The sequence below is a fragment of the Bemisia tabaci genome, chromosome 2 (assembly GCF_918797505.1).
Source record: "Bemisia tabaci chromosome 2, PGI_BMITA_v3".
Classification (NCBI taxonomy): Eukaryota; Metazoa; Arthropoda; class Insecta; order Hemiptera; family Aleyrodidae; genus Bemisia; species Bemisia tabaci.
The window spans coordinates 759230-774739 of record NC_092794.1 but is presented as its reverse complement, the minus strand read 5'-3'; the positions used below and the strand labels follow the sequence as shown (position 1 = coordinate 774739).

At 38.7% G+C, this 15510-nt stretch overlaps 1 protein-coding gene across 1 annotated transcript in view; it reads left to right on the top strand.

The window, feature by feature from the left end:
• Pgk (phosphoglycerate kinase) overlaps positions 1-15510 on the top strand; it is an 84924-nt gene that overhangs the window by 56043 nt on the left and 13371 nt on the right. Inside the window, exon 4 of the mRNA XM_072296499.1 lies at positions 527-726. Coding sequence (XP_072152600.1) covers positions 527-726 — 200 coding nt within the window. The remainder of the gene's footprint in view (positions 1-526; positions 727-15510) is intronic.

Genomic DNA, 15510 nt, shown 5'->3' with positions numbered 1-15510 from the left:
TTCCCTCTTTCGTTTCTATTTTTTTCACTCACTCAGTGATTCGGAGCATATTTTATATTGTGAAGCTCTCTTTACAATTTCTTTTCTTTTTATTGTTAATTACAGAGGCGGATCTAGTAATTTGGCAACACCGGATTTTCTCTATTCAAACCTATGCTAAATAATCGATTCTTGTCAGAGCACCTGGCCCTTTCAAGAATTGATACATTTCCACTGGTTTAAATGGAGGAAAAACAGTGTTGCCAATTTGCTGGATCTACCGATGGTTAGCTATCATTTTTATTTTCCTTCTCCACTTTATTTGTTTCTTTTTTTGGTTAATGTTACGTCTTTGCCTTATTATTGATTATTCCAACTATTTATAGCATTTTTTTTCTATTTCCTCAATTTAGTCTCTTATTTTTACTTTTTATTTACTTAACTGTGGAATCCTTAAGACGGTCTTAAATAAGTTCAATCAAGTTTTTACAATCATCAAATTGGCTCATTCATTGAAGAAACTATTAATAAATTGAATCTGTTTCAGATCAAAGCTTCATCAGAAGCAGTGAAAGCATTCAGAGAATCGTTGAGAAAATTAGGCGATGTTTATGTGAACGATGCCTTTGGTACAGCTCACAGAGCACATAGTTCCATGATGGGTGAAGGTTTTGATCAACGGGCGTCAGGCTTTCTCATGAAAAAAGAACTGACGTACTTCGCCAAAGCTTTGGATAATCCTGAAAAGTAAGTTCTCCTCTCAAATCCTTGTCTATGGTGGAGAAAGACTACTTCTATTATTAAATGGAGCTCTTGCATGCTCCAGGGATTTGTGATTCCAGTAGTTATTCTCATGTTCAATTTCTCAGGAAACATGATGGCGCCTCTGGTTTTCTTCAAAAGGCAACCAAAAGCCCTCAAAGTTGAGCCTGTAACGGAGGAATCTCCTATTCTACACCAAGATTCCACCTCTTCATCTAGTCAAATTCTCCGTTCATAGAGAGTGAATGTATTAGCAAGGTTGCTGTGGCCACAACCGTGAAGTGCACAAATTGGCAACCTTAATAATACATTTGCTTTCTATTCATGCTTGGAGAACTTGATCGGATAAAGAGATGGGCTATATTACTGCCACTGCCATAAAGGAAAAAAAGAAAATATCCTTCCAGCTGCTGCCAATTTTTGTAACACTTGCAAATGGTAGTGAGGTAGTAAGGTTACACAGTAGCGAAGACAGCCCTGCGCGCTGCTAAACGCAAGACTCGGAACTGCTTGATAAGCAGAGTTCACTTCGACCGCTTCGATCCTCACTTGATCACCGAGGTTAAGCAACTTTGGGCATAGTTAGTACATTCAAAAGTTAAAACATCATCCTCCTCAAATCAACTGATAGAAAGCTGTTCTCACTCGATTCCAAGTTAAAATGAATAAGAGGATGGACAGTCTAGGCCCCTGGTTGGGTCTAAAACAAATCCTCACGATGGAGATCTGCTTGAAATCTGTATCACGCAATGCATCAGGGTGGAATGTATGTCCCGTTTCCATTATCCAAGCGAACTTGCAGAAGAATGATTGTAGTGGTCTCAATTTAAATTGAACAAAAGTTAATTTCACTCTACACGCCTCAAAATCAACATTCCCATACCCTAAAATCCACACTCCGGTGCTCGAGGCCCGCATTTTCGATACTTACTCCTGATGACGTATCCCCCCCGGAATTGGAGGGGCAACACGCACCTCAAACAGACCACAGAAAATAGGTACACCAAGTCCAATATTCCGGAACCATGGAAAAATATTCAAAGACCACCGGCAGACTCTGTGCTCTACTTTTATTTGGGCACCCCCTCTGCAGTGCGCGGTCCAATATTTCGGATCTTTGCCGGAGTCCGGACTCCATACTACTACACTTAGGTAAGGTCACTTGATGACACCACACTTAGGTAACGTCACCACCTATCTTCGGTTTGATAGGTCGAATAGATTAAATACATGTTTTTGATACAAACCAGCACTTGAGGAGTTCTTTGGAACAAGGACATATGCGCGCATCCGCCCTTTTTCGGGAGAACGCGCTCTCTGAAACTATACTCTTCCTTGTTTCAGGAAATATACAGGAAACATTTCTCATTGGAAAGAACATTGAAAACTGAGATCTTTGGCACAAACCGCAGATCAATATCCTAATTTTCAACCAAGTTATGATAGGTCAAAAGTCAAATTTGACTTACTTTAAAGAAACAATAGCTCTGGCTCAAATTACCGTGGAAAAAAAAATTAAAGGGGACAATTTACCAAATTGTAAGCACTTTAAGTATAAATCACTGGATTCATTTCAAACTAATTTTTATGGGGATCTTGGACCCCCATGTATGTCAGTTCCAAGGTCATACAATTGAGGAGCTTTCCGGAAAAAGGGCACATACCGAAAAAAGGCGTTGTGAGAAAAACGCATTTGAAGTTTTCATTCTTACTTTCTGGGCACTGATGATGACACACATCGGACATGGGCACTCATATCGACGTTCATGCACTCTAGAATGAATAACGACCATTGGTAAAACTTACACTTCTTTCAGTGTTGTGGGATAAATTTCTTTAAAATTTTCCGTTATGTGCCCTTTTTCCGGAAATGGGCCGGTGGTCATAGGTTTTGGCTTTTAAAGCTGAATTTTCGAAAGTTGAACGAGTTTCTAAACGAAAATAAATAATTCCGATTAATCAATAAATAATAATTTCAATCGTGAACGCGCGGGTGGATCATCTTTGATCATTATTAATGAAAAAGACAGCAAAACGAAAAAACGAAATCTAAACGCGGTCAACTTTAATCACGTTGAATTTCGTTTTTTGAACTGTGCCCGTTTGGACCCAAATTCATGACTCTCCAGAATGAATTTCCGTAACCTCTTAATATACCTATCTTTGACTTTAAATTGTGCTTTATAATTTCTTTTCCCACTTACCTCTTTGTTTCATAATCGTTTTTCTAGAAAAAGTCAAATTTTTAACTAGTAGACTAACACCTCGAAACCCCACATAAACTTCACTGCGTTGAACTTAACTCTTTTTTAGATTCTGCACATGAAGAAGTCAGTCACGTAGCATTCAAGAAAAAATTGAAACAAGATAATAAATTCGAAAAATTACTGAGTAAAAAGCAGAAATGTAGTTCCTTTAGCCCAAAAATAGTCAACCTTACGGACACAATATTTACAAACAGAGAATTAGAACTCCTTAACCAAGGCATAAAGTACTGCCCCCCTCCTAGGAAAGTTGAAGATAGACTAATTGATCTTATGATAGATGTCAACAGCAAGGTGAATAGTAAATCAACCATCTATAATGTGAGCCACGAAGTCGAGACCTACCTCCAAGAAACCATTTGAAGCAACTTAAGTGGTAGAAACGTCATAAAAACTATAAAATCAAAGATCAAAAATAATAATTTAATAGTTAGCAAAGCAGATAAATGCAACTCTTTATTAATCTTGAAAGAGAGTGAATACAATAAAAAAGTGAAGGACTTTTTAGATAACAATGAAATTGAGGAATGCAAAAAGAATCCTGTCCCAACCCAAAATAATCAATTTAGAAAACTAGTTGATAGTTGTAAAGAACTTACCGAACACCCTAAATTATTGATTGAGATGCACCCTAGAATCCCCGTCCTTAAGGGTTATGTCAAAATACATAAAGCCTCATAATCTATGGACATAAGAGACGTACCCATAAGACCAGTAGTCTCAACCAAAGGATCAGTCACATGTAAATTAGAAACATTTTTAGTCTCAATGTTTAAGAAACAAGCCCAATGGAAGGCAGAATACTCAATAAAAAATTCAGCAGAATTAACAGAAAAACTCAAGAAGGTACGCCTACCTAACAATGCAAAATTAATATCCTTGGATGTAGAGAACCTATTCAACAACGTAGACGGGGACACAGCCATGCTGCAAACTAAAAACATCCTAGAGACACGCTCAAAGTTTTCTAGAAAAAAAATATCAGAAATCTGTAAGCTCCTCCAGTATACCATCACTTACAACTACTTTGAATACAACCAAAAAACCTTCAAACTGAAAGAAGGGCTACCTATGGGAGCTCCCATCTCTCCCCTGATGGCCGAAGTATTTATGGATGATATAGACCATAAAATAGTCACTTTAGAAAGATGGAGAAACAGAATTTTCAAATATTTCAGACTGGTAGACGACTCCTTTGGCATATGGTTAGGTTCTGAGAGAGAAGCTGAACAGTTTGTGAAGGAGCTCAATAACTTACACCCAAAAATCAAGTTTAAACTAGAGTTTGGTGGCAAGAAGTTGAACTACCTCGATTTAAGTATACAAATCAAGAATAACAAACTTAAATTCAGCATGTACTGCAAACCTTGCTACACTGATGCGATAATACCAGAAAACTCATACCATAATTGGCAACATAAGATGGCAGGATTCCACAGCTTCCTTAATAGACTTATCAACATTCCTCAGTCAAAACAAGATACAATGAAGAACTGAACACCATATAAGAAATTGCAATCAATAATGGCTACAAGAAGGAAGACATCCTGAAAATCCTAATGAAGAAAAAGTCAAAACGCATAGACCAGAGACTGTACAACACAGTACCTGATAGAAATAAAAAATGGATATCAATCCCATACATCGAAAAATTATCTCAGTCTACAACACAACTTGTAAAAAAAGAATACAACGTGACCTACAACAACGACAAAAATTTAAGTGGCTTTCTCATAAATACTGGCAAAATAAATTAGAATCAAGACGATTTAGAACTGAGCGGTATCAACAGAATAACATGTGAATGTGACTCTCTATATATAGGACAAACGGGCAGAAGTATTAAAACAAGGACCAAAGAACATCTAAACCATGTCAAGAACAGGAAATACAGGCACTCATCTCTGTCTGACCATTTAATTGATTCAAAAAACCCTCTTGAAAAATGTGAAATAAAGGTGATGAGAAGATGCAAAAAGGGCAAAAAAATGAACGTTTGTGAACAACTCGAAATAGATAGATTCAAAACCAAAGCCATCCTTAATTCTCAGACAGAAAGCACCATAACAACAATAATTACCCCTCCTACCTTGATGAACTACTACATGATAACTTGGAGTGAGGAAGAAAGACATAACAACGAATGCCAGGGTTATCAGTCACGTCACGAACGCGGACGCGGATACCGAGCCACTTGTGATCGCGAAAACGCATCGTAATTTTAGTTTTTATACATTTTTTTAAAATCACCTAACGATGAGCGTTAACTCGAAACAGCTGTAGTGAAGTATCAACAACAGTTTTTAGGAAAATCGGCAAGAAAAAGTTTTACAAAAATTTCAAAATTTGATACAGTATGGCCGATAAAGTTAACAACAGAAGTGATAATTCCTGTTTTCCTGTGGGAATCTTAGGGAAATGTAGTCACAATGTTTCGTTTTTGCAAGTATACTCTCGAAGACTTGTTCCCCCAAACAAACCAAGTTTCATAATAAAATGCCACCAGATCTAGCACCAGATTTACACACGTTTGAACTTTCAAATTCCCTCGAAACTACTTTTTCGGGCATACGCCCTTGCTCCAAAGAACTCCTTAATTTAATTATTTTTATTATTATTTAGCACCATCAGACAATGATGTAAGACCAAGACTGATGTATCGATTTGTTGCTGTTGCCAGATCGAACCAATATTTAAATATTTAATGTTTTTACAGCAACAGGCAACGCCGTAAAATGCTTTGATAAATCAAAGATCGATCGATAGGTTACTCGACACCACCGCATCAGGGTTAGGTCATTCAGCTACGTTGTAAATGGTTTGACTTAGCGTAGGTCACCCGATAACACCCCTCTAACGGAGGGGGAGGGGGAGACACACATTCAAAGTGAAGTTTCAAGGTGGTGGCTGTTTAGTCAAGTGTTGCCATTGATTATCGTCAAATGAGAGCAATAATCACGATAATCAATGTTATCAAATCAAACCAATAACTTAAATATTCAATTTTCTGCACCATCAGACAAAGCCGTTAAATGCGATGTTGCCAGGTCAAAAGAATAATATAATTATTTAATTTTTTAACCATTTGGCAACAGCTGCGCTCCAATTCCTTTTTTCACCCCACTCCTCCCTCTCCCAAACGTTTTCCTCCGCTACTCAAAGAAAAGCACTCTTCACCAAAAACGTATCATACTCTACAATATAAAATATCATTATATAATATAAAATCTTTTGCAGGAAACCCGGGCTACACATAGGAATCCCCTTGCGATCAGTAATCACTCTGATTAGTGATCAGTTACAAAATTTTGTCACTGGATTTTTATTTACTTTTTCAAAATTGGCAAGTCGCACTGCTTTGATATAAACTTAGAGATTAGTGTTATAAATTATAGAATTTTTCTTTTAATAGGTATTTGCAAAGTATTAAATCATTATTTAAAGGTCATTGTTTGTTAAAAATCTATAAATATTGGTAAAGTTCACGCGCGCTGATACTTGCCAGTTGATTACTGCCGTTCACTGGTCTGTGAAGCATACTACTGAGACGTTTATATCATCCTCCTTTATTAAACTTTATCAGTAAAGGTTTCATGACACATAATTTTTTTTTAAAAAAAAAACTATGAATTTTGTCCAGCTATATGTTCTCGTCTTCCAACCATTTATGGGAAATTTGAGGGGGGGGGGGGGTGGAGGAGAGTCTATTGAGCATTACGTACGTAATTAACAAGGGGGTGTGGTTGGGTTGCATAGCAGTGTTATATGGGAAAGGTGGTTCAAAAATGCCAATAAAGTGCGTGCCCCATTTCTAATGGCGATTTCATAAAGAGGATAAAAAACGACACAAGTGGAGGTGTACGATATTTTTCGCCGAGATATTTGCGATCAATGTTTTGAGATTTTCAGCTTTATGCTGAATTTTTAACGTACGTTGGCACAAAACTCCAACATAAGGTTTTTGTCTACATGGCGGTCCAGGGATTTTGTAAATAAAAATTTGAAATTTCACGATAATCAACACGATATCACCGTAAATACGTCATGTTCCTAGCGCATTCATAAGATCATTATAAGGGTGGATCTCAGCTAATGGGATAAAATATGGGAAAGACTCGTAACTGGGTGCTCAAAACTTTCAATTATAATATTTTCTCTCGATGTTTGGTTTTTTGCGTTGAAGCAGGTCACACCAACCATGACTAAATTTCTCAGGAGATTCGAATAACTCTAAACCTTTTTTTCAACGTGCTAAACAGTGGAAATGTCAGTTTGGTGACGTGTAACTCGAAGGTAGTCAGTGTATCAAATCGTTACATAAATAAACTAGGACCTTTTGCGAGCTTTGTCTAATTTTTTTTTGAGTCTTGAATGTATATTGTTTGATAAATTATGCATTGAAACACCAGAAAACTATATTATTCAATTTAATTTGAGACTTGAAGCTTGTAACTCAATATTATGTCAGTTTGGTGACGCTATGTGTTGTAGTTTGTGGCCACTCAAGAGATAGCGCTTGTGTGCGGATTAAGACATGACTGAGTGCAGAAGTGGATAACGAACAGATGTGTACTTGATAAGTTCAAATATTTCTTCCAATTTCAGCATGATTTCAGTTTTTTCCATGGTTTTTGGAGTGTCTCACTTATTCAATGGCAGTTTGGTGACGTTGTTTTCCATCAAAACTTGAGGTGGAATATGCAAGGAATATGTGAGCAAATATTTTTTCCTTATATTTACAGGTGGCCTCTCGACCTAACGTCAATGATTCGTTTGATTTTGTTATCGTAAACTGGCAGGAAAAATTAATAACACCAAAATGGCCAAACCAAAGTGACATGTCAGGCTTTGTAAAAAAAAAAAAAAAAATCGTAAAGATATTGCGATGCTCGTAGTTAAATCCTATAGTATGGAGCTCAAGGGTTGCCCAAATTTTCTAATTTCGAAATTTTCTTGGTCTTAACCCCTGAAACTGATCAATATGATCAAAAAACATTCTCTGCCAAGTTTCAATCAAATCGGATAATACTAACCCGTGCCGACAGAGCCATCTTTTTTATATGGGATTTTACATCGAAAAAACTTTTTTTCACAAAAATTCATTTCCCGGAAAATGTGTAATTTCTAGGAAAAATCTGAGGTCATATTCGGCTTTAGCAGGAAAAATTGAGTGGGAAAAGTTGTATTGGACACCTCCAAAAAAATTTTTTACCCCTTGTTATAGTGTTGAAACATCTGAAAACGCTAAAAAAGGGTAAAATGACGATGATAAAGCGATCGTTTATTTCCTTAAAATCGAGTTTTCCCCAGAAACCCCTGTTTTTGCGAGAAAATCGATTTTCCGGAACATCCTGATGAAATCTAACAAGTTTATCACAATTTTCAGACTCAGCTTTAAAAATCACAGACGAAAACTTCGTCTTACGTTGAGGTTTACTTCATAAAAACTGAGTTCTCCCTGGAAAACCTTCTTTTTTACAAGAAAGTCGATTTTCCGGAAAATCCTGATGGAATAGAGGAGAATGGATAGCATGTTCGGACTCAGCGTTAAAAAATACATCTAAAACACCTACCATATGTTGAGCTTTGTTTTCGGATGCAGACCTATGTAATTACTAGCCGTTCTGGACGCGCTTCGCGTGTCCGTCATGCCTAGCCAAGGGGCTGCGCCCCATGGACCCCCGGTCGCTCGCGCGAGTGAAATTCGGCTCGCTTAGCGAGCCATTTTTCTGATTAGTTGGACATTAGATCACATGGATTGCATTTTGCAAAAAGGAACCACTAGCATTGCAATGTTGCTAAGATTGTGCAACTTCTTTTGTCTTGGAGGAAAAACCCGATTATCCCTTAATAGTTTCTATTTTACTCGCTAAAAACTGTAAATTTAAGACAAAAATTGCCATCTAAATTTCATAGTTTTTCACAATTTCCGCAATTTTATTGCAAAGGATGAAGTTGCACAATCTTAGCACCATTGCAATGCTAGTGGTTCCTTTTTGTAAAATACAATCCACATGATGTATACATTTTGGAGGCTCTCAAGACAAAAATGATTTTATCACAGAACCTTGTTACCAAAGCGTACCGTCACGTGCACATTAATAAATATATGGAGATGAGGCAATGATGGGGATCGATCATTTCTTCAAAAACGCATTTGACTGGGATGATAGTCCCATCGGATGGAGGAAAGAGACAACGGTGGATGTCCCTCCGCGATTTGACTTGCTGAAGTAGCAAAAGTTTATCTTTCCTCCTGAGAAGATTATCGGTGGCGTAGGTATCTAAAAACTGCTCAACGATAGTGTAATTCAAGTTCTGAAAAGCTATGAGCTGACTTGTGTTTTTTAATAGTTTCATTGCATATGAATTTCTCTGATGTTTCTGTTTTATTCTCTCTGAGTGCATAAGTAATTATATCCTCATTTTCTTTCCTTTCCCTTTCATTTTTTCCTTTTTTGTAGCATCTGTGTCCAACTGTTCATTCACAATTATTATTTTAAAATTGCTTTCCCCTAGTATAAATTTGATGTTTCAAACGGAACCAATTTTTTTTAATGACATTTCCAGCTATATTATGGGTTTTCCCAGGAAGGCAGCTTCTCATCCCTCTCGGACTCCACTGTTGCCAGATAAGTTGCTTTTTCAGCACTTTCCCCGATTCAAATCCATGTAAAATACATTTGTCGCACAATACGGCAACCTCTTGAGTGGAATAGAAAACGGTAAAATTGACTGAAAGTCTGAATCCTTCGAAGTTCATATTAATGATGGGTGATTTATCATCGGCATTTTACCCTTTTTTGGCGTTTTCAGATGTTTCAGTTGTTTCACCGCTATAACGAGGGGTAAACATTTTTTTTGGAGGTGTCCAATATAAGTTTTCCCTCTCAATTTTTCCTGCTAAAGCCGAATATGACCTCAGATTTTTTTTAGAAACTACACATTTTCCGGTAAATGAATTTTTGTGAAAAAAAGTTTTTTCAATGTAAAATCCCATGTAAAAAAGATGGCTCTGTCGGCACGGGTTAGTATTATCCGATTTGACTGAAACTTGGCAGAGAGTGTTTTTTGATCATATTGATCAGTTTCAGGGGGTAAGACCAAAAAAATTCGCAAGATAAATTTTGCCGTGTAAAATTGGGCCACAATAATGGAGCTCTAAGATAACAGAAAAGTAGTCTTTAGCTTGATATGGCCAAATCACCTGTCAACTTTTTTTCAGGACCATTTTCTCCCACTAGCTGAAATCCACCCATAATTGCGCGTTATTCACATCAATATCGTGGCATACACGCGAATTTTCGACTCAATTAAGACTACATATCTGCTCATAAAACTCATAAACATCTGTTACTTGGAATGGGCGAAAAAGTATGATTTTCCTTCTATCTCGCGTGATACCACATACCTGCTCCGGAGTTCGATTAATTACCCGCTTCATTTCTGCACGTTAAAAGTGACAAATTGCGAGAATGCAATCCCAATGTCGCGAAAACTACGGGATTTAACCATCGGTTTCCTTATAAGATTTAATTTGTGTAAATTAAAAAAAAAGCATTAGCGATGATCTGAAATTTTGCAAGTACGACTCATACGTTTCGTTAAATTATGATAGAAACAGAAAGCAGGTGGAGAATGTCGAAGCGATGTTCTAGTTTTGCGCCGCTGTCAACGCCGCGGCTGCAAGCGCAGTGTGACCGAGCCATCATCACAGTACAGAACGCCTTCAATCTAGCTTGCGGCAATTTGGGCATCCTCCGTGGTGAGATAGTCTTATCAAGAATGCCATCCGCAGTCGGAGTCAAATATTGATGAAATGCGCGCGAAAACCCCGATTTTTCTCCGATTGCGACGTTGCACACCGTCACCTATGTTCCGTTTCGGTTTATTTATTTTATTTTTGAAGCCAAGCAACAGCTTCTCCCAACGAGAATTTGCCTAAATCATTTCAAAACAGAAGATAGAAGCGACGAAAAGTATAACCCCAGACGAAGTGAAGACTAAAAGACAGCAACTTTTTCACTTTCGGACTTTAGCATTTAAACTTTTGCCCCCCCCCCCCCTCCAAAAAAAAACCAAAAACAGAACATAAAAATAAAAAAAAATATAAAGATCCGCGGAGCATTTCTCACTCTTTCGCAGGAGATCAATACACAGATTATCCAGATTTTCACGACCCTGAGAGGGTAGCAGGGCAACGTATGAACGAGTTGGAGCTCGCAAAAATCACGGCGTTTCCAACAGCGCGACGCCGAACTCCTCCCATCTTCCTCGCACCCGTTGGACGCTGAACTCCTTCCATTCTCCTCGCACCCGTTGCTCGTAGGTACCAGAAAAACACACGTAAAATTAATGAGCTGTCCTCCAGCGCGAGACGCGGAACTCGTTCTATCTCTCTCGCACTCATTGCCCTATATTAGTATAGATTATAGAAATACATGATGCCTGAGGTGCGAAACGCTTTGAGGGTTAAGCCACGATGCATTCAGAACGCTTAGCCTCCGCTAATACAGGGTGTCCCAAAAGTCCCTTCCACCCCCTCTAAAATTTTACCTAATTGATATTTTGAAACGAAATTTTGGGGATGTTCATCGGTCAATGTTAGCTACTTTTGGGGCCCCCCAAAATTTTCGCCCCCCCCCCCCCGTGGGGAGGGGCTGCGGACCCCAACTATTTTTTTTCAAATAGCAACCCCTATCTTGTGCTACCTCATTCGAAAGCGCATAAAAAACTAAGAATTTTGGCGCAAACCGCAGGTCAATATCTTAATTTTTGACCGAGTTATGATAGGTCAAAGATCAAATTTGACCTATTTTCAAAAAATCATAACTCCGGTTAAAATTATCGTAATGAAAAAAATAAAACGGGAAAATTTACCAAATTGTAAGCACGTATAAGTAAAAATCACAGAAATTACTTCAAACTAATTTTAAGGGGGGTTTCGGACCCCCAAATACGTCAATTCAAAGGTCATTCAAATTTCCCGTGAAATAAGTCAATTTTCCCCATATTTGCCTCCACATCAGTCCAGTAAGGTCAAAATCAGTTCAAAATTACGTTGATAAGTCCCCAAATTTCGGGAAAAGTTAAAATAAAAAAATTTAAACGGTCAAATTTAATCGCTTTAAATTTCGTTTTTTTAAACTTTTCCCGAAATTTGGGGACTTACCAACGTAATGTTGAACTGATTTTGACCTTACTGGACTGATGTGGAGGCAAATATGGGGGAAATTGACTTATTTCACGGGAAAATTGAATGACCTTTGAATTGACGTATTTGGGGGTCCGAAACCCCCCTTAAAATTAGTTTGAAGTAATTTCTGTGATTTTTACTTATACGTGCTTACAATTTGGTAAATTTTCCCGTTTTATTTTTTTCATTGCGATAATTTGAACCGGAGTTATGATTTTTTGAAAATAGGTCAAATTTGACCTTTGACCTATCATAACTCAGTCAAAAATTAAGATATTGACCTGCGGTTTGCGCCAAAATTCTTAGTTTTTTATGCGCTTTCGAATGAGGTAGCACAAGATAGGGGTTGCTATTTGAAAAAAAAATAGTTGGGGTCCGCAGCCCCTCCCCACGGGGGGGGGGGGGCGAAAATTTTGGGGGGCCCCAAAAGTAGCTAACATTGACCGATGAACATCCCCAAAATTTCGTTTCAAAATATCAATTAGGTAAAATTTTAGAGGGGGTGGAAGGGACTTTTGGGACACCCTGTATAAATAAACTAGGGGGCTACGCCCCCTGGCCGCTACGCGGCCCAATCCCCTGAAGGTGCTCCGCGCCATCAATGGGCCGCTTCGCGGCCCTATTTTTACCCTCAAACAGTTTTATTTTTCCCCTCAAAAATTACGATATGAGGTATACTTTACTTTTCGAATGAAATAATTTTTGGTTTTGTTGAATAAAGAAAAAAAAATTCTTTTTGAAGTCAAAAGGACGCGTTTTGGAAGGACTGCTTGATAAAATATTGCAGTACCTAAAACAACGAATAATATTAATCGGGAAATAATTAAATAATTCAGTAGTTGGGGATCGATTCCACACCTTGATCGATGAGGATGCTTCCGACGTCTTTGACGACTCGGCCACCGCTAGCTTGATGTATAATTGTGCGAATCTTGTGTTGATAAGCAGAGCTGATGCGCAAGCTACACATCCACTGCGCAACCTCCTCGACCACTGCGCATCCTCCCGCGCATAGCGGTAGCAGTCCCGGAGCATTCTGTAAATTCACTCACTGTTATAACGTGATTTTCATAAACCTGGGTCCTATTTCCAACATCTGATTAGAGCGGGCTCATCTAGGGCCTATCACCTGTCGATTTACGCAAAAATCATGGAAATCGGCCCGGTAGAACGCCCAAACGAACTGTGACAAAAAGTATAAATTTACATTGTTTAAATGGAAGAATTTGCAACTTTGCCACGTAATTTAAAAAAACCTGGGTCATATTTTGAAAAACTGAATAAAACGAGCTAATCTAGAGACAATTGCCCATCGATTGCCGCAAAAATCATGAAAATCGGCTCGGTAGAACGCTGGAACTAAGCGTTACCAGATACGCAATGTTAGGTCTTGGAGCTTATATGCAGGGTGATCCAGACCACCCGGCCATTATCTTTTTCTCGAAAACGGCGGAGATTGAGCTTCGGGACCAAACCTTTCATCGGTTGAATTGACCCCAAAGAATCGAATGAAAATATTTTCAGCCCCCCAAAATGGCCCCTTGGGGGAGTTTTGGGGGGGGAGCCCCCGCGTTTCTCGCAATTTTCAAATGGGAAGGGTATGTTTTGACTTTGGATTCGGAATCTACGGTAAAAAATAAGAAAACTTTGTTCTTTGCACTTTTTCCCTAAACCCCCATTTATTGGAGTTATGGGGCACTTTTTGGGCAATTTTCAATTCGACGTTGTAAGCGGCCAAATCATCCAAATTTCAAAATCTAAAAATCTCCTGAGAGGAGAGGTCAATACCTTTTTATTGATGTGCCACATGACCCCTGTTGCTCCAAAATTTTGGGGGTCACGACCCCCCAAAAATTTGGGGGCTTTGGAGGGCCATGAGTCGAAAATTTCGAAAGGCAAGGGTATGTTTTGACTTCAGATTTGGATTCTACGCGAAAAGTTACGTAGAATTGATATGGCGCATGGCCTGTTCGCTCAAATTTTTTTACCCCTTATTTTGTCCAAAAATACACGGCTTTTTATGGGAAAATGGGGTTCTTCAGTAATTTGGAGCAAACAGGCCATGCGCCATATCAATTTTACGTAACTTTTCGCGTAGAATCCAAATCTGAAGTCAAAACATACCCTTGCCTTTCGAAATTTTCGACTCATGGCCCTCCAAAGCCCCCAAATTTTTGGGGGGTCGTGGCCCCCAAAATTTTGGAGCAACAGGGGTCATGTGGCACATCAATAAAAAGGTATTGACCTCTCCTCTCAGGAGATTTTTAGATTTTGAAATTTGAATGATTTGGCCGCTTACAGCGTCGAATTGAGAATTGCCCCAAAAATGCCCCATAACTCCAAAAAATGGGGGTTTAGGGAAAAAGAACAAAGTTTTCTTATTTTTTACCGTAGATTCCGAATCCGAAGTCAAAACATACCCTTCCCATTTGAAAATTGCGAGAAACGCGGGGGCTCCGAGTTTCTCGTCGAAAAATACCCCTGGATACCGAGTTTCACGAAAATCGATATAACAGGAGCCGACTTAGCATTTTAGGCCACGGCCGCCATCTTGGATTTGGAAATTTTGAAAATCTGACCAAAAATTCGAGTTCCCCGTCGAAAAGTACCCCTGGTTACCGAGTTTCCCGAAAATCGATACAACAGGAGCCGACTTAGCATTTTAGGCCACGGCCGCCATCTTGGATTTTGAAATTTTGAAAATCTAACCAAAAATTTGAGTTCCCCGTCGAAAAATACCCGTGGATACCGAGTTTCACGAAAATCGATAGAACAGGAGCCGACTTAGCATTTTAGGCCACGGCCGCCATCTTGGATTTGGAAATTTTGAAAATCTGACCAAAAATTCGAGTTCCCCGTCGAAAAGTACCCCTGGTTACCGAGTTTCCCGAAAATCGATACAACAGGAGCCGACTTAGCATTTTAGGCCACGGCCGCCATCTTGGATTTTGAGATTTTGAAAATCCGACCAAAAATTCGAGATCCCCGAGAAAAATACCCCCGCTTACCAATTTCCACAAACATTCGTCGAAAAATACCTCCTAAAACCTTAAATTTCGTCTATAAGGCAGTGACGTCACGCAACAGGATTGAACCTGTTCGGCGCGATGCGCGTAAACAACCGCGTATCTCCAATGTAATACTATATGGAGAAATAACTTTTCCCTCTTGCGGGCATCCGAGGCAGCGGATTTGAATGGGAATAATTTTAATCAACTCCTCATTACAATAGCTAAGCGTGTACCAATTTTAAAGGAAATCGCTTCGGCCAATTTTTATCTAGGGCTTTGTCTCCACGAGCCGTTTCGC